At 40.4% G+C, this 23858-nt stretch overlaps 1 protein-coding gene across 1 annotated transcript in view; it reads left to right on the forward strand.

Moving 5' to 3' along the window:
• Positions 1-3592: 3592 nt before the first annotated feature.
• LOC143706084 (zinc finger E-box-binding homeobox protein zag-1-like) overlaps positions 3593-23858 on the forward strand; it is a 59584-nt gene continuing 39318 nt past the window's right edge. Inside the window, exon 1 of the mRNA XM_077197641.1 lies at positions 3593-3761. Coding sequence (XP_077053756.1) covers positions 3632-3761 — 130 coding nt within the window. The 5' untranslated portion in view covers positions 3593-3631. The remainder of the gene's footprint in view (positions 3762-23858) is intronic.

The raw sequence follows: 23858 nt of genomic DNA on the forward strand, positions 1-23858 counted from the left end.
AAACTGTAAATGCTTAAGTATATTTGTTCACCGCCATTATTTTTACGCTGGAAGCACATCAGATGTCCTCTAGATGGCGGCAGGACTATAGCGCATGATCTTTGTTAAGTCTTGAGAGCCACACACAGGATTTGTGTTACACTGCTATATTAGATCCCTCCTCCTTTAGTTACAAAGAGAACATTTTTGCTCACTAATACTGAAATCTCGGTGACAAAGCTAATCCTCTCCATACTTGGCCTTTCCCTGTCCCTGATTATAAGATCAAAAGAAAGATTTTCCTGGACTACATGCCAGTGTGTGTTTGATTGTATAATGCTGTAGCTCTCGGTCCCTGGTACCCTGATTCGGCCCCATGGATCTAATACTGTGTGCGGTGTGTATCCAATGAAGACCTGTCCTCGACATTGCCATCGCCAACTCCTCTGACTCAATTCTCCCGTCTGTTATTTGCTATATAACTGGCCGATCCTCTTTAACCTTCATCCCATCCTCATTATCCATCTCACATCTCGCCCTCCTTCATCATTAGTGGCAAGTATCCTTTACTTTTGCTCATACTTAGTAGAGATGCACGATATATCGGCCAGCATATCGGTATCGGTCGATATATGTTCATTTTTAATGTTATCGTTATCGGCCCAATAAGAAAATTTGGATGATATATAAAAGCAGATAAATAATGGATTATTTCCTTCAGCTGAGACACTTCTGCGCACTGAATTGCTTGAAATATGATTGGAATCACTTCAAAACGTAAAATACAGTTCAGTGCAATATGTGCAGCTCAAGTCTGTCATATCGGCTACATAAAATTATAATGAGAACATTAAAATTGCATGTTTGGGACTTGGATTTTAATGGTGACACTTTTGTTTTTATAATCAGGCTCTCAAAAATTAAATAAAAAATTTGGGTTTAGATTTATCCGCCAATATATCCGTTATTGGCTTTCAAATATAAAGAATTATCGGTTATCGGTATCAGACAAAATTTTCATATCGGTGCATTACTAATTCCTAGGGTTACCTCAAGTATTAAACCCGTCCCACACTGTTTGTGCTATGAACATGAACGATTACGCAAATCATGTGGTTTGGTTTAAAAAATAATTACTTGCATATTTTGCAAAAATAAAAACCATCTAGTTTGCTTTTACTTTGAATTTAAAATCATTCAGCAAAAATGCATGTTTAATTTTAGATGCCTATTAACTCTGAAACAACAAAAATCAATGCAAAAAAATGCAACTCACTACACTGAACAGATATAAAGCGAATGCACTAGCTGTGTAAGATCTGCAGGAGAGTGCAGAGGTTTAGCAGATCTACAGCCTGACTTAAGCCACAATCTTCTGAGCTGAGGTTGCTGATACAAATGGAAATGGCAAAATAAGCGCTGAGGTTTTCACATGCAAAGAAGTGAAACCAGCATAATGACTTTTCTTTTCTTGGTTTGCCATTCAAGTCGAGGCTTTTTATTCTCTTTGTCACAAAGGTTGGCATATAATTAACTCCTGTTTAATATGCTGTTAAAGAAGACTCCTCCCTTTGCTCCTTCTCTGAACCCCTGCCAAACTCCGGCACGCTGGAAATCCCACGGGACACCCCACCCTTGGGCGTCCCTCAGTGTGTGTCGAGGTGTTCGAGACCATGTGGTGCCCAGATTCCTGCACTTACGGCTGTTTTTAGGCTCATTGCACACACAAACTGCACTCTTTGCACATTAAGCTTCCTCGTTTATAACATTAATGCAAATAACACTTTCTTACCATCATCTATTCTGGGCAGAGGTGAATGAGGCTTTTCTTTGTGTCTTTACTCCTCACATCCACAGCAGGGTGTAGGTTTATGACCCATTCCATCTCTTTTCCTCTCCTAGACAAAAGGACTGTGACCTCTCATCCCTTCTCCTATTCTCTGGCTTTCACCACCTGAAACCCTCTATTTTATGTCCCTAAAAACAAATGTCCATTAGAAACGACAAACACAAGCTCTTTTGCTCTTTAAAATGCAGAGGATCCAGTGTTAAAAGAAACCATAATACAGTGTTAGTTGTAATACCTTGGAAATTAATATGGTAATCATCCTGTTCTTCAATGTAAATGAAAGTACCATATAAATTAGCACCAGATATCATCACTGAACCCTTGTACCAACACAGTATTTTTGTAAACGCATCCGTTGGCATTCTGTGTAGAATAACAGCAAAAAAGTCAGATATCAAAGGAAGTAGGCTACAGATAACGTTATGGAGGATAAGTCTTACAACTTAATTTATGATGTTTTTATGCTAAGCTAAATATCCAAGAAATCTTTACATAACATTTTTCTTTTTTAAATCTCTGTCATTATGTGGTAATATTTGGCGTTGTGGGTTTTCTTGTAATGTCTGTAAGATTTTTTTTCCAGACAAAAAGAGAAATCCGGCCGCTGTTGTGAAAACAACGATTAAGATAAAGTTATTTTCCCCTCAGAATCCACGAGTTCGTTGCCGCGCTTTTTTCACTGGCGCGAGACAGGAAAATAAGATATAGCGAAGACAACATATAATCGATAGTTTTCGAAGAGTAGAAAATAATGTAGCTAATATATCACAGATGCCGTGTTATTATAGTTAGATAGTAGCCTCATTTTAAATTGTTGACTAATGCAAGACAAATAAAATGACATTAATATTAATAATAATTAGCAAGCGGAATGCCATTAATTACTTAACCATTAACATAATATGAAGGGGAAAAAGTAATTTATTTCGAAGTGCTTAGGGATCAAGGTCCACCCTACCTCGCGCGCCTCAGGAAGTATTGCACGGGCATTATCATGACAGTACGGGTTCAGGTGTGTGTGTGTGTGTGTGTGAGAGAGAGAGAGAGAGAGAGAGAGGGAGAGAGAATGCAAGGTAGGGGTCCTAAAACGGTGTGTTTGAGTTTTTCTGATGTTTTCTTTTTCAGTTGCTAAACAGATTACCGTTCAATTACACGCACAAAAGAGGTGACAATGCAATACTTCCTACAGCGATCAACAGGAGCAGGGGGGCTGATGGGGGGGGGGGGGTGTAGGTGCGATTCGCTCACACAACACCTACCTGTGCATACGAACATTTGCAAATTTTTAGCTAGAGTAGCCTATAGTTAAACTGCTTTAACATTTTATTTGGTCAAGTTTTACGATTAATAAAATACATGCCCAACATGTTTGCTATGCGCTTTTAATTTAGACCTACACGGCCTATATTAAATATATTTATGCCAAAAGCAAATCACTTTATTGTCATAACACCATGTAGCTACACAACTGTACAGCATTTCAAATTCTTTGAAATGCATGGAAATATATGTCATATACTGTCATATAGTTTAATCTCCATAGCCATGACATGATTTAACGTTGGTAGGCCTATTTATGACCAAAAGAATCAGACATTAACATAAATGTCTTTTTAGTCTTAATAATAATAATTTTATAAAACTTCAACCAGGAACTGACACACTTTCTTTTGCACAATTTCTCTCTTCTTACAACACACACTCCGGGCTGACCCCAGACCTGCCTCCGATGATGATGATGACATCACCAAAGCCTGTGATCGCGACGCGCGTCTGAGCGCCACTGCAGTCACAGCGCGAGCGATGCGGAGCGACACTTCACGCGTTTATCCCACCGATCCGTGCGCGCGATCCCCGGTTAAACACGGAGACGACATGACGGAGCGCATCCGAGGAAAGCGGAGAAAACAAGCGAACCCGCGGAGGAACCAAGGTCAGTCAGTCGTGCATCAAAAAGTGTCCGGGTTTATTCCTGCAGTCATTCATTCCGCTAAACTAACTAGATCAGCACGCAGTTTACGGACAAACTACTTCCCAAACTATTATTCCATGCATACATGGATAAATGAAAAGCGGGAAACATGTCTGCATTTATTTTTTGAATGTTGACTGTCAAAGTTTGCAGAACTTGCGGTGTACTTTGCATCATTTCTGCAGTCCTCAGCATCACGTTTTCATTGACTTTTAGTCTACAACATTCAGCTGCACTATTTGTTGCACTTCCTCACAGAGTTAATATCTGGGGTTTTACAAATGGACAATTTTTGTTTCGATTTTTACTTGGCAATAGAATAAACGCTAAATAGAATATTACACAAGCTATTAAAAAGATTACAACGGACTTTTAATTAATGTCGTGGACTATAATTTATGTCATTTTTTAATTAATTGCTTTTGGTCCAGTAAGTAATACCTCAGTTATCTGAATTTAATAGAAGAAAATAACAGGTTATCCAATGTTTTATATCTTTAACACACTCTGTCAACTTGGATAATTTATTTAGAAATTTCATGAAATATGCAACTGAATATCATTTGCATAACATTGGAAACTAATTCCATGTTTTCTTGTAATATTCCCTAGTGGCAGCATATTGAAAATAACAGAGGGCCGAACACAGATCCTTGCAGCACTCCTTAATTTACTGACATTAAATTAGTTACTGTCAGTAACTTAAATTAGTTACATTAATTTACTGACTTTAATTAGACAAAATGTTAACGGTCTGTCAGGTACGATCTAAACCAGTTTAATGCCTGTCCCTGAATGCCAGTGTAATTTTGAGTATTTTATGATCTATAGTGTCGAACACTCACAAATATCAAGTAAAACTAGTATTGAGATACAGTCTTGGTCAGAAGCTGGATTTAGTTATTTATAATTTTAACGAACGCGGTTTCTATGCTATGATGAAGCCTGAAAGTTTTTTTGAAAGTTTTATTAAGAAGATTACAACTGACTTTGAAATTAATGTAATTGACCGTATGATTTATGTAATTTCTTTAATTATTGTTAGTATTATTAAGGTTAATTTACGTGAGCAACTTATGCATATATCACACATCAAAACTACATTGTACTTTTTCTTCAAAAAGTGTTTTATCAGGGCATTAAAACAGAAATGCAGTGTGTTCAATCATGCATATTCATTTAAAAATTGACATTTAAATTGCATTCAACTTATTACAGTTATAAAAATCAACAGTTATACAGTATTTAATCTGAATACCTTTGTCGTTCTTGAAGAAAGTTACTTGGTTTGGGCCTTTAATAAAGAGTTATTTACTCATTAACGCTGGTCTCAAATGATTCAGTAGAAGGTTTTATCTGCACAAAAGTCACACTCACACACACTCTACAAACTAATTTGCCATCAGGCCTGTTTATTTCACATCCACACTGCATTTGTGTAGAGATTGTGTGTAGATGAATGTAAGACACTCGTTCTCTGCAATTGTTGCATGTCTCAGAGATCCGATGCGTTTAGAAAAAAGGATAGAGATGTGAATGTGCTTCGCTGAGCGATTGTGTATCTTAACAGTTGTAGTGTTTGACATGATCGAAGACGTTTAGTTGGAGATGCTCGCAGGACAGTGTGTATTTGAGTGCATGAGTGTGGTTAGAGAAGTTCCTCATTTTTGATGCGGTATAAGTGTCAGTTTTGTCAAGCTCACACCCTGTGTGTGTGTGTGTGTGTGTGTATGAGAGGTAACAGGGTGGGCTTTAACCCGGATCACACACACACACACACACACTCGCCCTGTGTGTGTTCATGTAGAGGTGTGAGATGCTTCCGACCCTTTATAAACTCGCTTCCTTAATTCCTCTATTAGTCAAAGATGCAGGAACGTTTCAGATTTAAGCTTCTTGTTTCACCATTGGTCAGTTTTACAAAGATTAAGACTTTAAAAATATCCCTGAAAGACTCATCTAATCAATCAAATGCAGGATGTTTTCTCGTCACTTTTCTTCATCATGTGATTTTCATGGATGTATGAAATCAGTTCTCCTCAAGTTCACACATGTGAAGAGAATCACATTAATTATCAACATCATCCACTTAAAAATAAAAGCTCCAAACATTTTTATTTTTTACCTTTTTCAGTTTTCTAAAGAACTTTTCAGTGATCATTTCTTAAAAAAATTTTGTTTCTTAGTGTGAATCTAACAATATTTTTAACTCTATAAAGCATCTTAAGTGGTTCCATGGATGTTAAAGTTTCTACTTGGAACATTTAATGCCAATAAATAACCTATTTTTAACAAACACAATACTGACTGTCTTCATCTTCAACTTTACATCTATTGAATTAGTAGGTCAAACTTATTGTTTTTATTTGAAAAGTGTGTTTGTGCATCTTTCTTTGCAATAAATTACACATGCTTTAATATCTTATATCTGATGCAGTGACATTCACAGGTTTGAATTGTGCTGTAAGTGTCCAAATATATGTGCGGGTCACTGTTGAATGACAAAAACATCGAACAATGACATGCAAATCATTCAGTAACGTGTGTGTGAGTTTGTGTGTGAGAGTGTGAGTGTGTGTGTGTGTGTGTGTGTGTGTGTGTGTGTGTGTGTGTGTGTGTGTGTGTGTGTGTGTGTGTGTGTGTGTGTGTGTGTGTGTGTGTGTGTGTGTGTGTGTGTGTGTGTGTGTGTGTGTGCGTGTGTGTGAGTGAGAGTGTGAGTGTGTGTGTGTGTGTGTGCATATGTAGAACAGATGATTGTGGAGAGAGAAAACTCAATTGCATCAAACACTTCTCTGATCGTGGCGCGTTCTTTGCTTGTCTCTGCACTTTTCTCCAGTTTTGAGTGTTAAAGTGCAGATTCAGATTAATCATGTGAGCGAGACGTTCTTGTTTTGTGTGTTCATGTTTGTGCAAGAGTTTGTGTGAGTGTCTGTGTGTGTATATTGTGTATAATGGGTTTCCAGGCTGACTGTGGACAGTGGAAAGGATTGTGTCCGTCCTAAAACACGAAGACAAAAACATATAGTTTTGTGTTTTACCGACGTCACTCAAAGAACGAACGCTTTCATCCGACCAGCTCCATAAAACAAGCCGGAGAAGCGCAGATGTTGTGTGTGTGTGTGTGAGACTGAGTGAGTGTGTGTGTGTGTGTGTGTGTGTGTGTGTGTGTGTGTGTGTGTGTGTGTGTGCATTTATCACAACTAAAGGCCAAGTTTGTGATGTATCAGATTTCACGGCACGGACGTCTAAATGTCATGTGATCTGAAACGTTGCATTTTCTGCGATTATTACGGCCTTGGATTTTGCCGTAGTGCTTCAGTTACTGCTCATTTCTCTGCTATTGTCTCTCGTTGTTCACGTTTTTTCTCTCTCTCTCGATTGCCTTTTTGCGTTTTCTTTTTTCAAGTGCCAATTTATTTAAACTCTTTTCCCCTTTTCTTCATTCGCCTTCATTGATTTCCAAACCCCAGCCTTTGTAGGCAGCTGGGGTCCAGCTGTGTGTCTGCTGTCGAGTGTGTGTGTGTGTGTGTGTGTGTGTGTGTGTGTGTGTGTGTGTGTGTGTGTGTGTGTGTGTGTGTGTGTGTGTGTGTGTGTGTGTGTGTGTGTGTGTGTGTGTGTGTGTGTGTGTGTGTTTCTCTGGCACAGTCTTGTCACAGTGGGCAGAATGCGAGAAAACGACAGACAGAGAGAGAGAGAGAGAGAGAGAGAGAGAGCCTAAGAAAAAGTCTCTTGTCATTTTGGACAACAGAAGAGAACTGGGCAAGAAATCAGAGAGATTTGAGAGAGAGAGAGAGAGAGACAGAGTCCCGGCTCCAAAGTTTATTAGTGGCTCCCCAAACGAGAGAGTCGAGGCGTCAGACGCAGCGGGAGACAGAAAGAGAAGGAATAAAATACAGGACCAGAGATTGGGACAGTAAAAGTGTCTCAGAAGATGTGCCTGAAATTAATTAGGACCAATATATAAGTAATCATATAACTGTATATATCACAATACAGTTACTTCTGCTGGAAATTGTAATTGTAGATGCATTCTTTTAATTTTTTTTAGTAACCAGGGTTTGAAATTAACACCCGTCAAATGCAGGTAAAAATCAACTGTGGCCGACAACGCTGTCAAATCATATATGATAATTTATAATAATAATTTACTCAATGGGGAAGACAAGTCTGTGCAGATTTAGCGCAAATATTCAACTTGTGTAGTCATCATGATATATTAAAGGGATAGTTCACCCAAAAATGAAAATTAGCCCATGATTTTCTCACCCTCAAGTCATCCTAGATGTATTCATTCTTCTTTCAGACGAACACAATGATATACATAAACCCACCAACATCCCTCCCCATGATGTTTGGACTGACTGATCGCGAGAGAAGAAATGACGTTTTAGCCGCATAACATCAGTTAATGGAAATGCCATCATTTCGCCATCGTTTTTTATCGACATTTGGAAAATATCGCAAAGGTTTTGCTCAAATCTGTAGTAGAAACTTGCCTACGTACAGTCACCAGCTCAGTCTCCTGTCAGCACACACTGTTCAAACCATCATTCCCATCACATCAGTGGCTACGTTTACATGCAACCAAATAATCCGTTAGTAATCGGATTGACGGCTCAATTGGACTAGAAAAGCCTTGATGTAAAACACCTTAATCGATCCGATTGAGCTCGATCCGAATTAAATTTCAATCAGATTGAAAAGGGTGGTTTATTCCTTTTGTAATTCGATCGAGAGAACATGTAAACACTTGATCGGATTAAAAAATGTAACTGAAAGTACTGCGCATGTGTCTAGTCCTAAATACTCTTACAACAACCGGAGGGATACTCTGGGTTCGAGCCAAATACGCATAATCTTTACTCTGTTTATAATATATAAACAGGACTGCTCTCCAGTCCTTCACCTGCACTGAGAAACCAGCTAGATAAACCTTCATCCAATCATCTGACTTACCTGTAACCCGTACCTCAGACTCTCATCCACAGATGATATTTTTACTGCGTGATAAATATAAGCAGCTCGGCACAACGGTTCATATGCTCATTGTCGCCAAATTATGACCAGAAATAGATAAATATTAGGTCTGCTGTTCAAAACAAATAAACAACCGATGTTAGAGAATGGTTATTATGCACAAACACAAGAAACTCTGTATATTTGTGCAGTGTGCGCATGTCAAAAAATATATTCCGATTTTAATCTTGTGACATATAAACGTGCACATCAACCCGATTACATGTTCATGCATGTAAACGCAGCCCATTGTCTGGTCTCATCTATGACAAGCTAGACAGACCCTACCTGTGTTACTCACCTGAGAACCTGTCTGTGTTACTCACCTGAGAACCTACCTGTGTTACTCACCTGAGAACCTGCCTGTGTTACTCACCTGAGACCCTACCTGTGTTACTCACTTGAGCACCTGCCTGTGTTACTCACCTGAGACCCTGCCTGAGACCCTGCCTGTGTTACTCACCTGAGACCCTGCCTGAGACCCTGCCTGTGTTACTCACCTGAGACCCTACCTGTGTTACTCACTTGAGCACCTGCCTGTGTTACTCACCTGAGAACCTGTCTGTGTTACTCACCTGAGAACCTGTCTGTGTTACACACCTGAGACCCAACCTGTGTTACTCACCTGAAAACCTGCCTGTGTTACTCACCTTAGAACCTGTCTGTGTTACTCACCTGAGAACCTACCTGTGTTACTCAACTGAGAACCTGCCTGTGTTACTCACCTTAGAACCTGTCTGTGTTACTCACCTGAGAACCTGTCTGTGTTACTCAACTGAGAACCTACCTGTGTTACTCATCTGAGAACCTACCTGTGTTACTCACCTGAGAACCTGTCTGTGTTACTCACCTGAGAACCTGCCTGTGTTACTCACCTGAGAACCTGCCTGTGTTACTCACCTGAGCACCTACCTGTGTTAGTCACCTGAGTACCTGTCTGTTTTACTTACCTGAGAACCTACCTGTGTTACTCACCTGAGAACCTACCTGTGTTACTCACCTGAGCACCTACCTGTGTTACTCACCTGAGAACCTATCTGTGTTACTCACCTGAAAACCTGCCTGTGTAACTCACCTGAGCACCTACCTGTGTTACTCACCTGAGAACTTGCCTGTGTTACTCACCTGAGAACCTACCTGTGTTACTCACTTGAAAACCTACCTGTGTTACTCACCTGAGCACCTACCTGTGTTACTCACCTGAGAACCTGTCTGTGTTACTCACCTGAGAACCTACCTGTGTCACTCACCTGATAACCTACCTGTGTTACTTACCTGAGCACCTACCTGTGTTACTCACCTGAGAACCTGTCTGTGTTACTCACCTGAGAACCTACCTGTGTCACTCACCTGAGAACCCTACCTGTGTTACTCACCTGAAAACCTGTCTGTTACTCACCTGAGAACCTACCTGTGTTACTCACCTGAGAACCTGCCTGTGTTACTCACCTGAGAACCTACCTGTTACTCACCTGAGAACCTGTCTGTGTTATTCACCTGAGAACCTGTCTGTGTTACTCACCTGAGAACCTACCTGTGTCACTCACCTGATAACCTACCTGTGTTACTCACCTGAGCACCTACCTGTGTTACTCACCTGAGAACCTGTCTGTGTTACTCACCTGAGAACCTACCTGTGTCACTCACCTGAGAACCTACCTGTTACTCACCTGAGAACCTGTCTGTGTTACTCACCTGAGAACCTGTCTGTGTTACTCACCTGAGAACCTACCTGTGTCACTCACCTGATAACCTACCTGTGTTACTCACCTGAGCACCTACCTGTGTTACTCACCTGAGAACCTGTCTGTGTTACTCACCTGAGAGCCTACCTGTGTCACTCACCTGAGAACCCTACCTGTGTTACTCACCTGAAAACCTGTCTGTTACTCACCTGAGAACCTACCTGTGTTACTCACCTGAGAACCTACCTGTGTTACTCACCTGAGAACCTACCTGTTACTCACCGGAGAACCTGTCTGTGTTACTCACCTGAGAACCTGCCTGTGTTACTCACCTGAGAACCTACCCGTGTTACTCACCTGAAAACCTGCCTGTGGTACTCACCTAAGCACCTACCTGTGTTGCTCACCTGAGAACCTACCTGTGTTACTCACCTGAGAACCTACCTGTGTTACTCACCTGAGACCCTACCTGTGTTACTCACCTGAGCACCTACATGTGTTACTCACCTGAGAACCTACCTGTGTTACTCACCTGAGACCCTGCCTGTGTTACTAACCTGAGACCCTGCCTGTGTTACTCACCTGAGAACCTACCTGTGTTACTCACCTGAGACCCTGCCTGTGTTACTCACCTGAGAACCTACCTGTGTTACTCACCTGAGAACCTACCTGTGTTACTCACCTGAGAACCTGTCTGTGTTACTCACCTGAGACTCTGCCTGTGTTACTCACCTGAGAACCTACCTGTGTTACTCACCTGAGCACCTACCTGTGTTACTCACCTGAGAACCTGTCTGTGTTACTCACCTGAGAACCTGTCTGTGTTACTCACCTGAGACCCTGCCTGTGTTACTCACCTGAGACCCTGCCTGTGTTACTCACCTGAGAACCTGCCTGTGTTAATCACCTGAGACCCTGCCTGTGTTACTCACCTGAGAACCTGTCTGTGTTACTCACCTGAGAACCTGTCTGTGTTACTCACCTGAGAACCTGTCTGTGTTTATATGTATACAGCAGAGTTACCTCCGTTCGTTGACAGTTTAACAGCATCCCTCCACCACCCCTTCTCCTCACATCTAGTCCTAATTACTCTTACAACTACCGGAGGGATACTCTGGGTTCGAGCCAAATACGCATAATCTTTACTCTGTTTATAATATATAAACAGGACTGCTCTCCAGTCCTTCACCTGCACTGAGAAACCAGCCAGATAAACCTTCATCCAATCATCTGACTTACCTGTAGACTGCTACTTACTTACACTTACACTCCTGCTAAAGTATTACATTAATCCCTTACCTCGTCTGTCCTCTTCTGTGTGTGACGACAACACGTGTTGAAATTTTTATTAAAATTGCATACTGTTTTTAAATTATAGATATTAGGAAAGTAAAAGCGTCTCAAAAGATGTGGATGTTTAATTTTGAGATTGCTGGCAAAATTAATTAGGATATTAATACAAGACATTTTAATGCTGTATAACTATATGAATGTTTAATTTATAAATATATATATTAGTGCTGTCAAATCGATTAATCGTGATTAATTGCATCTAACATAAGTTCGTGTTTATATATATACGTGTGTATAAATTATATATATCTGTACATATATAAAATATACATATAAACATATATTATATAAATAAACTTGTTAGATGTTAGATGTGATTAATCACATTAATCACACATAATGTTATTAAAAATGGGTACTGTTTTAAACTGGTTTATATATATTATATAAGTGATCATCTCATATTACATTTATTTTGAAGCAAAACATCAGATTATAGTGAAAGCTCTACTGTTTGTCAAATGTATACAGCGCTTTCACAATATTGTTTCAATGTAGCTTAACAGTAAATCGTGATGTTGATTTTTATAATATCTTAATATCTTCATTTTAAGAGCTGGACGACAATATAGTTTTCTAATATGTTTTGTGAGAATACAAGCAGTTGTGATTTGTTTGTCTGTTGTGCATCTCATCTTCATCAGTTTTGGGCTTATTTGAAGCAGGAGAAGCTGAAAATCTCTGAAAAGCTGAAAAATATGAGAAACATGATCATGTGAATGTCTCATACGCATGATAAACGAGTGTAAGCGTGTGTGTGAGAGGCTGCGGTTAGTGTGTGTTTCCTCGGGTCACGTGTGTGTGTGTGTGTGTGTGTGGCCGCTCGTGTGACCAACATGTTGAGCTTTGGTCACATTAAGTCCAGCGTCTTATAAAAAACAGACACACATAAAATGTCCTGCAGCATTAAAGTGCTCTGGCATTTGCTTTTGGTAGTTCTGAGAGCGAGACAGAAAAATCACACATTTGATCTCATTTAAGATCTCAGTCGTTTCTTTAGGACAGAAAAGAGATCGAATGCACACACTCTCATTTCGCTTCTCTTTGAGGGATTTTAGGAGGAACATCTGAGACAAAGTTGAAGCTCTTGAGGTTCAACATTTCCCTTTTTGTTTTTTATGTTTTTGTGCTAACGTTTTGAGAACATTATTAAAGACCAGGTTGAATGATTGTTCTATTAGCGTTACTGGAAGAATGTTTGTTCATAACTTTGATGAACGTTAGCCGAACACAAACACCTATGCAGGACTGACCGCCTAAACATTCACACTCACACACACACACAAACACACGAAGTTCTCATACGTGGTAAATACACAAATACACCCGTAAAGAGTTTTGTTTGTGTGCAATGTGTCGTGACTGAAGGGCTGTAAACAGTGTATCTTTGCTGAGTGAAGTGTGTTTGCTTGTGGTAGTGAGCTGCTACGCTCAATTTACACACACACACACACACACACACACACACACACACACACACACACACACACACACACACACACACACACACACACACACACACACACACACACACACACAAACACACACACACACAGTAACTAACACACACACACACAGTAACTAACACACACACACACACACACACACACACACACACAGTAACTAACACACACATTATGGTCCAAGTTTTCATTTGGTTTTGTCCTGGATTGACTTGTTCTTATTGTAAAATCATATTCCACTCGTTCTCTTCTGCCTGTGATTAGTAATGAACCTTTAGTTTATGAAATCAAATTCATGTTCTTTTTGTTTTCATAACTTGATTTTCAGCAAGATTCTGGTCAAATACTGTGATTAAATTCTTATTTTATTAATGGAAGGTAATTTAATAGGTTCATAAAGACCTTGAACTCTGAGAATGAAGGAGCGAGAAACTCCCTAATCCTCCTTTATTCTGTACCTGCAGTCAACAGGTACAGGTCAACACACACACACACACATACACACTCACACACACACACACACACACACACACACACACACACACACACACACACACACACACACTCACGCACACGCACACGCACACACACACACACACACTCACACACACTCACACACACACACACACACACACACACACACACACACTCTCTCACACACACACACTCACACACACACTCACACTCACACACAAAAACACATACACATACACACACACTCTCACACACACACACACACTCACACACACACACACTCACACTCACATTCACACACACACACACATACAAACACACACACACACACACACACACTCACACACACACACACACACACACACACACACACACACACACACACACACACACACACACACACACACACACACACACTCACACACACACACACACACACTTTATGAAATCAGTTACTTTAGCTAACGTTCTGGCAAGGTTTTCTCAAAGTTATAAACTCCCATTAACATTAATAGAATGTTTTTTCAAAGTTTTCTGCTCTTTAATAATGTTCTCAAAACATTAGCACAAAAAGATTTTTCATACATCGTTCATGCAATAGTTTATTTTTTAAATGTTTCAGTTGGACATTTTTTTAAATGTAACTACTTGTTTTGGAATGTTCAGAGAACATTCAAAAGTAACGTGTTTGAAGAATGATAAAATGTAACGTTCCCTTAGCGTTCACATAACCAAGAAAAAACGTTTTTAAACATTTAAAAAAATTGACATTTTGAATGTTCAGAGAACCATTTTCAGAACATGTTTTGTTAGCTGGGTTAATGTCTTAATGCTTGCGATAATATATTTCCATTTTGCAATGACATAAACACTCAAGCAGTTGAGATTTACTATATGTAAATCATAATCCTTTGAAATATTGAAGTTATTATATGAGCGACAACTTTTCAAGCGCAGCAAAACAAGCCAACACATTTAACTGTAAAGTCTGATTATTAGAAGAGAATGAGAGAATGTGTTGAAATTTGTCCTGTACGTGTTATGAATATCTGCAGTGTATATGATGTGATAATTTATCATATTTGATAAGTCCAGGGATCTGACGTGAGGAAGTCGAGTTGTGAGAAAGGAAGCCAGCGCTGAATCGGATTACATCAAACATCTAACATCAGTTTGACGGATTCGACACAAACTTTATAGAGTGTCAACATTGTTTCTGGTAGAAATAATCAGAAATGATAAGATCGTTTGATTATAGATGTTTGAGTGCATATTGAGATCTCTGACTTAAAGGTGCACTATGTAAGATTTCTGCAGTAAAATAACCAAAAACCACTAGGCCAGTGTTATATTTTCTTCAGTTGGCTTCTAAAGCGTTAAATCCATCTGCGTCGCGTTTTGGGCGTTTTGAGCGTCAATCAGAAAGTTGAAAGCAGCTCAACTTTATGGTAATGAGCTATGACGCGGTTCAGCGGCAAAACGGCAGCAACTTATCGGAATTCGTTCGGGTCACATGACGTCACTGTATCTTTACGACCGACGGTCTCAGTAATGCCTGCAATATGTTGTGCAGTTGGGCTGCAACAACAGCCGAAAGAGGAACCCCGAACTGGTATTTTATTCTATACCAAAAGAAAAGGATAGAAGAAATGTTTCATATTGTATCATGTCTCATATTGTATCATGTCTTCTCTTTCTGTGCGCACACACCCGACCCGAAGCGTGCAGCCATAGACCCCTATACAGCGCGCGAGTAATGAACTGAGCTCTGTTGCGTGTCTGAATGGACAAATACACACAACATTATGTTTAAATGTCCGTTTTGGAGAGTATTCACGTAAAATATGTCGGGTCTTAATAGGGATGGCGAAACTAAAAATTTTCTTGACCGACCATCGAGCCTCATTAGCCGGTTGAAACCGGTTAACCGATTAGTTTAAAATATGCCACGCTATTTGAAATAACAGCCATTTCGAGCCGCGCCTGCAATTTCGCAACTCTGTCGCATCTCTCACTGCCGCTCTGCCTCCCGCTCACACACACACACACACAGACACACACACACACACACACACTGCCCCGGCGCCGCCCTTCCACTCACGTCACTTTTTTAAAATCCCCTACAGCGAAACATGAGTCCCGCAAACGCGGCGCCGAGGAGATTGTATGTAATCGGAGGACAAATGGCTCTTTAGTTTCGAAATGGTTTGGGTACAAGGTGATCGCGTTGAAAATAAAGGCGTTAGTCTAGCGTTAGAAGCTCATTTGAAACATTGCCGCGGCTCATTTAAGAAAATGACAGCTCCAAAGAGACGCCGCTTTAGTTTGAGGTTAGTGCTAACAATAATAAAGAAAGATGATGATCATCATCACCTTATCTGTTACCACTGAAATGTAGATGTAATGTATTTCCAAATCTAAGCCCATCTTATGCGAAATGTTGCCTAATAGACTGAACACGATAAAACCAATGGATAAAACAGGCACCTTCAGAATGCGTAAAAGACGCACCGGCCGAGGCAGGTCTAACTCACTGTGTGCCTTCTAATAACGGACAGAACAAGTCGCGTTTTCAGCTAATACATCATAGATGATGAAGGCCTACTGTATTTAAGCACTGTATCACACAAGTTGCAACTTACATCCGTGTCATTCTTTTTGGTGAAATGGTCCCACACACTACTTTACTTTGCACGCTTCATCCTGTGGTCTGCCCTGGCTCTAACCTCCAGTGTTTTAGCCTGTAGCCTTTACTTTTCCCAAACCTTGTGAGCGCGCGAACCCAAACGCTGTGACCTCGCGCCAAATGTTTTAATTGGTTTATTACAAACAGGCGAGAAAAATTGAGTGTGAGGGATTTGTTCACTTCACACAAAAATATCTTGGATTGAGATGGCTAACTGTAGTAGCGTTTAGTCCACTGTCTATAATAGCCTAATTTAGAGATCACTTTTTTTTTTAACCGACTACCGACAACTTTGATCGGTTAACGTTGAGACGGTCAACCATCGGTCAAACGGTCATCGGTTAGCATCCCTAGTCTTAAACAGAGTTGTCATCCAGTCTCTTTGGTAGCGAGAGAGAGAGAGACGAGGAAAACAAACAAGCATGCAAATGGAAATTATTCCGCAGCCGGAAAAATTATCGAGCTCATTTCTTTTATTGTGCGATTAATTGATTCATTGACTATCGCGACAGGCCTAATCCAGATTAATGACAGCTAGCCGTGAGCCGTGGCTAACAGCTGGCAAGCTAACAGCTGTTAGCCACTTAGCTAGCTAACAACTCACTACCTAGTCAGAGCAAACTACCGCCAAAATTATACATTTTAAATTTTTTTTGATAATATCTACATTTCCCATGATTAAATATAAACCCTTGGTGGCCAGGTGCCGCACTTTTACGCCTTTTACCCATCCAGCCACAGCATATTGATACGCGTCTGTACTCTTGAAAGCCTTCAAGCGATCCCCACTGTATGGGGAGGGGTTATGCACAAGATATATATATATATCATGAAAGGCAAATTGGGGCAAGTCTGGGGCAGATAATAATGGACAATAGAAAACTGGGAGTAACAAATAAGGATCGGAGCCTAAAATTTCAAATTTCTCCAGGTATCTCTGTCTCTCTCTCTCATTCAAGTGGGCAGTTTGGGCGGCCATACCGGGCGAGATCGGTCGTCAATATGGCGGCGTTCTATTAGGTAGTGACGTAGGTGGCATCTATGAATATAGACATAGACATCAGCGCTGGCTGATTCCCGAGAAACATACGATGTAAACTTTCGTTCCTACCAAAACATTAGTTCTGAGAAGATAGAGGAGAAGCTAATCATCACTGTTGCTGGGTTATCTATCATTTATGATATGACGTTGTTTGTATATGGGTCATGAACCTCATGAGTCCGACGTCTTCTCCGTAATTACAATACAGCAGCACCAAACACAACAACTTCGCGATGATCCATAATGATCCAGAGATACACATTTGAGGATGAGCGCAACTTTTATTGGAAATATTTACGAATGCTCGGTTTAAGCGGGAATGCAATTCATTTGCTCACGGTAACACTGATGTGACCAATTACACTAGATGCAAATAATAATAATTATTATTATTTATTTTTTTTCGACCAAATGGGACCAAAAAAGGTTATAAAAATGCTGTCATTATAAAAGGTTTCTAGTGTCAATGTATTGCTTGTTTTTTCTTTTTACATTTCATGTTGTGACACTTCGCTTCTCTCGAACATTGAATGCTGCTACGACAACAAGCTTCCCCATACTTTTTGACAAGCGTCCTTGCGGGAAATAGCGATTTTGACAAAAGAAACGGGGCGTGTGAGCAGGTGTGAGGGAGTCGCCAGTCAATGGCATCATATCCGCGTTACCCTCGGTTACCAAGGGTGCAATCCATCAGCCGGAAACTGAAGCCTCGCGGGAGCCGCCATTGTAGCAGAACTTCACCTGCTGTTAGCATTCCATTGACTCCCATTCATTTTGGCGTCACTTTGACAGCGAATAACTTTACATCTGAGGCGTCCAAAGACTTCATTTGTCCATTATTTATTTCTAAAGAAACATGACAATGTATAAAAGGCTCCATTACTTTGTATCTTACGTTATGGACCCGTAGAAGCCGTTTTTGTAAAAATAGGCTAACGATTGCGTCATAACCACGCGACTCTGTCGCACAGTAGAGAAATTACCGTATAGACAGGAGGAGAAGCTCGCAGGCAATCTGTTACTGTCTATGAGGCAATCGGGGGACATAGAGGCATAAAGTCAAGGAGAAGCCCATAGATAGAGAGTCCATAAAAGCAACGGGACAAAATATTTCAACACTATGTTTGAGGAATTAGGTGATTCAGATTTCTCTAGAACAGCTACTAGAAGATGTACAACTGTCAGACTGTCGTCAAGCTCAGTTTGAGCCCGCGCAGTCGCTCAGCCATCAGGAAGTGAGTGCTTTAATCAGGCTTCAGTTTTCCCAGTTGAAATCAAGGGGGCGCTGTGTCCATTTCTTTTACTGTCTATGTCGGTTACCGCTTTTACTACAGTAGAAACCATGGCAACAGTCTTGTTGACAAATGCGGAAGTTGTAGTTGTAGCGTCTATCAAGCAACTAGCTTGTTTTGCGCAGTCGTTATGGAACACAATTATTCTGTACCGTTTGCAGCTTGTTCTGTCGACAAAGACAAGTCCCATAACTGTAAACGTAAAAGTCAACGTACGGGTCAACCAAACGACCCAAGAAGATTGTGGGACAAGAAGAGAAATAAAACCAGGATCAACATCGGTGTGGCATTTCCTAAATGGAGAGAATCGTGATAAACTTCAAGTAGACAGAGACGCCAATCTTGCGTGTTTTAATAGACAGGCGAGTCAAGTCAAGTCAAGTCATCCTCATTTATATAGCGCTTTTAACAATGTAGATTGTTTCAAAGCAGCTTTACAGAGATAAACGTATAATTTAAGGTAACAGAGATTGGTTTGGTTTTATAGTGGTTCTTGAAACCATGACTAAACAAACTACTCGTCTATAAATTTTGATGCAGAATTTTATTTTATCTTATCACTTCGGGTAGGTACGCGAACCAAAAAAACTCCACAACGCTTTATCTGTAGAGTGGTATAGGGATCCTCCATAGGGAGAGGCTAGTTGCCACTTCAGCACTGCATTGTCATCGGGTCCAGGCGAAAGTCCTTCGTCAGATCTGGAAACGGCCTGGATCCGGCAGGCTGCGGGAAAACCTCGGGATAAACAAAGACACTAAAATTAGCGTAGATGCCATTCTTCTTATGATGTAACAAGTACATCAGGATTTAAGGGAAGTGTTCCCAGTTCTGGCTGACCTAATCTAAGCAGCCTAATATTGAATTATAGAAGTCTATAGAGTGTTATGTGAATGCTAGGTCAAAGAGATGTTTTTAGTAGGGGTGTCGAAATTAATCGTTTCTACGATGCATCGCGATGCAGACGAGGACGATTCGGTTATCGGTTCAGTAATAGACCATAACCGGTTATAATGTACTGACGCTTTTCTGACGTCATTTGTCACGTATGTGCTTTGTCGTGATACCATACACTGGCAGAGGGAGGCGAGATGTGTGCGCATAATTAAAAATGCTCCAGCTACTTTGAAACCCTACATCTGGAGAAGACACGCGCTTTGTGCGCTCATGTCACGCACAGATAAAATAGGCAGGAGGTAATAGCAGGGCTGCCAACTTCTACTCCAACGGGGGGGGGGGGGATGGGGGGGGGTGGTCTGCACACGCAAGGTCTCTCGCTCGCTTACCTCTGCCGTGCGCGCGGTTTGGAGCACAATATCTTTACTCTAGATTACGGGATATTTAACTAATTTGCGGTATAACTAGTCGATCGCGAGTGGCTCAACAGGTAGATATATAGATAAACTCATCTTTCAGGCATTTTACCTACCGGGTTGACACTTAAGCGTGAGAAATCGGGGGTGTGGCGTGAGAGCGTGAGAATTGGGTCAATTGCGTGTGTCTCACGCTCAATGCGTGAGAGTTGGCAGCCCTGTAATAGCTATATTAACTTGATAAACAATGTTAGTCGTGTTCACCCCGAGCTGTTACGCCTGGCAGAGCCGGACTGCTTTAGAGTAAGAGAATGAGCTTCAGCGTCACCCGAATCCGCAGCCAAAACAAATAATCCACCCGCCTCAATATTGTTCTCAGATTTAAGTATTCGCTGCCAGCCGATGGTGAAATTACAATTATTCTGTGTTGTTACGGGTGATTATAAATGATCGTCATCTTCAACAGTGAACTCTCGACGGTTGATGCGCGCGCCTCTAATGGAGACATATACACTGATGAATGAGCGCTGCTTTTAAATAAACATCTCTTTAAAACAAAATTGATTTGATAAAATTTTATCGTCTTAATGGCATAAACAGGCCTTTGAAATTCAAACTGGAATGTCACTGTTTCTGTCACTGCGACATCCCGAACAGATGAACACACACACACACACGCACGCGCACGGATTACTTTTAAAGTAAATTTGAAAATTGAGGATGCGGTGCATCGAAATGCATTGTGATACCGAATTGAACTGAATCGATGACATGATAATCGTAACCGATCCGAACCGTGAGACCAGTGTAGGTTCACAGCCCTAGTTTTTAGTCTAGCTTTGAACTGACAGACTTTGTTTGCTTCCGGGACAATGTTAGGAAGATTGTTCCAAAGTTTTGGTGCTAAATAGGAAAAGGATCTACCGCCAGCAGTCGATTTAGATATTCTAGGTATTATCAACTGGCCAGAACTTTGAGATCGCAAGTGATGGGTTGGATTCCTTTACTGACAGAAAACTTGAAGACGGTGTTAGTTTTATTGTTTGAATGTCTTGTTGTACATGCATATGGTGTGAAAAATGGTTGTTGTTGTTGTTTTGAATGTACGCCCTATAGCGGCGGACAAAGTTACATAGTGCACCTTTACAGTTTTGCTATGACAATTTTTTCAATACCTTTAACAAATTTCCTAAACTTTTAACACAGTTAGCACTACATCCGTCTGTGTAAGCTATACTATTAACACATTTCTTGTTGCTTTAACACAAACTGCATACAATTAACACAAATTTAAAATGCTTGAACTTCTTTTACACACAAGCTCAAACAAGACCAAAACAATGGATTTTTACTGGCAAATTTACCAATGCTTTAACACTGTATGTCAGAACAGAAAACACCATGTTCTAAACCTAACCCAGGCTTAAGTCAAGTAAACAGCGCTTTATATTGTGAATTGAAACACAAATATATCCCCTGTATTTTATTCTATGGTTACTGAGAAACAGCCGATTGAATTTCTGCAGCAAAAGACCTAAACCCAACAAAACAAAGATGTAGAGAGGCTTCAAAAGAAACTGCAGTGCAAAACACAATCTATGATCAATGCAATATACTGTGTGTTGTATACGGGCAGACCTGACACATATACAATAATGCAGTTTCTGTAATCCCATCTGATGTTCGTGTTTTTATGACATTGTGCAATGACTGACTAAATCTTCCTGTTGGACGGGAACAGATGTTAGTGTTTTGAAAAATGTCATGTTTGCAGTTTTTTGGTAGACATAGTGTATTGTTGCTAGTGTATTATTGTATTTTGAAAACTAGTGTTGGAGTTTAGTTTACAATGTGTGATTTTGAGCATGAAATTAACTGTTTTGCCAATGTTTTGTGTTGTAGGTGTGTTGGTGCGTTAAGAGTTTAGGAAATTTGTTAAAAGTATTGAAAAAATTGTCATAGCGATTGTAAAAAAAACTGTAATATGTGAGATTACTGAGCTCTTTTTCACTGGAGAAACATCTGAAGTTTATGAGAAATAATTGTGATTTTGTGATTTGTCTCTCTATTGGGAATGAGCAAGGATCGAAAAACGTCTTGGTTACGAGACACTGCGTCGATCAGCGCTTTGGGGAACGCCTCAGGCGTGAGTGACAGGTGTCTGATATCCAGTGTTCGGAAAGTTCACTTTCTACATGAACTAGTTCAAAGTTCAGTTCACAAATTTTAAAATGAACTAGTTCAGTTCATAGTTCATACTTTAAAATTTTGAACTATAGTTCTTTTTTTCCATATGTTGCTGCGAGCTATTATTTTTCAAAATTATTGCCACAGCCCATATAGAACCAGACAGTGGGGGGGGTTATTATATTTATAATATAATTATATTTATATTTCTTATATTTCTTTGCACAGAAATATAAGATTTTTCCCATCCTCACTATCCTGTTGCCAGTTTGGGTGTTTTTCTGCTACATATTAAGGCCTGTTTACGGTGTTTTATCTGTGTTTTCGGCTAGAAGGCTCTATAGAGATCTGGCACTCTATTGAACGAAGTTAAACTGAGAGCGCTGCCGTTCACAGACACCAGAATGAACGAGTTCACAGTAACGTTCATCAGGCAGTAATGCAGTTCAGTTCACGTTCGCCCAAAATATGCAAACTGCAAGTATATAAGGGCGCCTTGCACAAATGACATTCACCTTTCGTCTTCAGGGACTGTTCTGTCTGTAAACGTTTGAGAATCACGGTAAGAGAAAATGAAATGCACTGAGAAGAAGCAAAGCTTCCAGAAGTGTGCGGACCCGTGCCCAAGATATCGAGCGTCAATCGACCGAAGGGCGAGTTCCCTTTCGAAAGAGAACATGGTTTATAAACGTTGCCAAACCAGGGAGAAAAAACAGGGCATTCCTTAAACCGTCTGTGTTTGAAGGCTAAGGAAGCTTGTTTCTGCCACGGAGTAAAAGAAAAACGAAACAAAAAAACTATTTTGTGTTTTATCTCACAGTTCTGAGGGACATTTTGGAAAAAAAAAATTGTACACAGAATTCAGATTAGAAAAAAAAGAACAAAAAGACTGAATTGTCAGATGTAAACGTGCAATTGTGAACAAAAAGTCTGAATTGTAAAAACCAGAGGTGCAAAGTCCAGGTTCAGAAAGCTAAAGTCCTCCTCAGTTTTTTTGTTCCGATCACCTGGATTTGCTGATTAGCAGTTTTTCAGCCAGGAGAACTAATGAGTGAAATCAGCTGGATGAGTTCATGGCTGGAATAAACATATGGCAGGACTTTTACGAACTTTACACCTCTGGTAAAAACTCACAATTACCTTTTTTTATTATTATTCTTTTTTGTTATTTCGTGGCAGAAACAAGCTTGTAGAGATGCCAGAGTAGCGACCAGAGAGGAATTATTATTGATAATGAAGAAATTTGACAGTGATTCACTGTATATGAGCAGTTATGCATGACTGAGGTGTGATCGACAAACACACTCGCAAAAACACACACACATAAACTCACACACGTTCACACACGTTCACACACACACACACACACACACACACACACACACACACACACACACACACACACACACACACACACACACACACACACACAAACACACACACACACACACACACACACACAGACACACACACACACACACACACTCGGAGAGAAAGAGACTCCTGAGCTCCGTTTGGGTCCCTCTGACGCCACACACAGCTCCCTTCC

Source organism: Siphateles boraxobius, unplaced genomic scaffold (assembly GCF_051911475.1).
Source record: "Siphateles boraxobius isolate OS27281-9 unplaced genomic scaffold, OSU_SipBor_1 41, whole genome shotgun sequence".
In the NCBI taxonomy this organism is placed as follows: domain Eukaryota; kingdom Metazoa; phylum Chordata; class Actinopteri; order Cypriniformes; family Leuciscidae; genus Siphateles; species Siphateles boraxobius.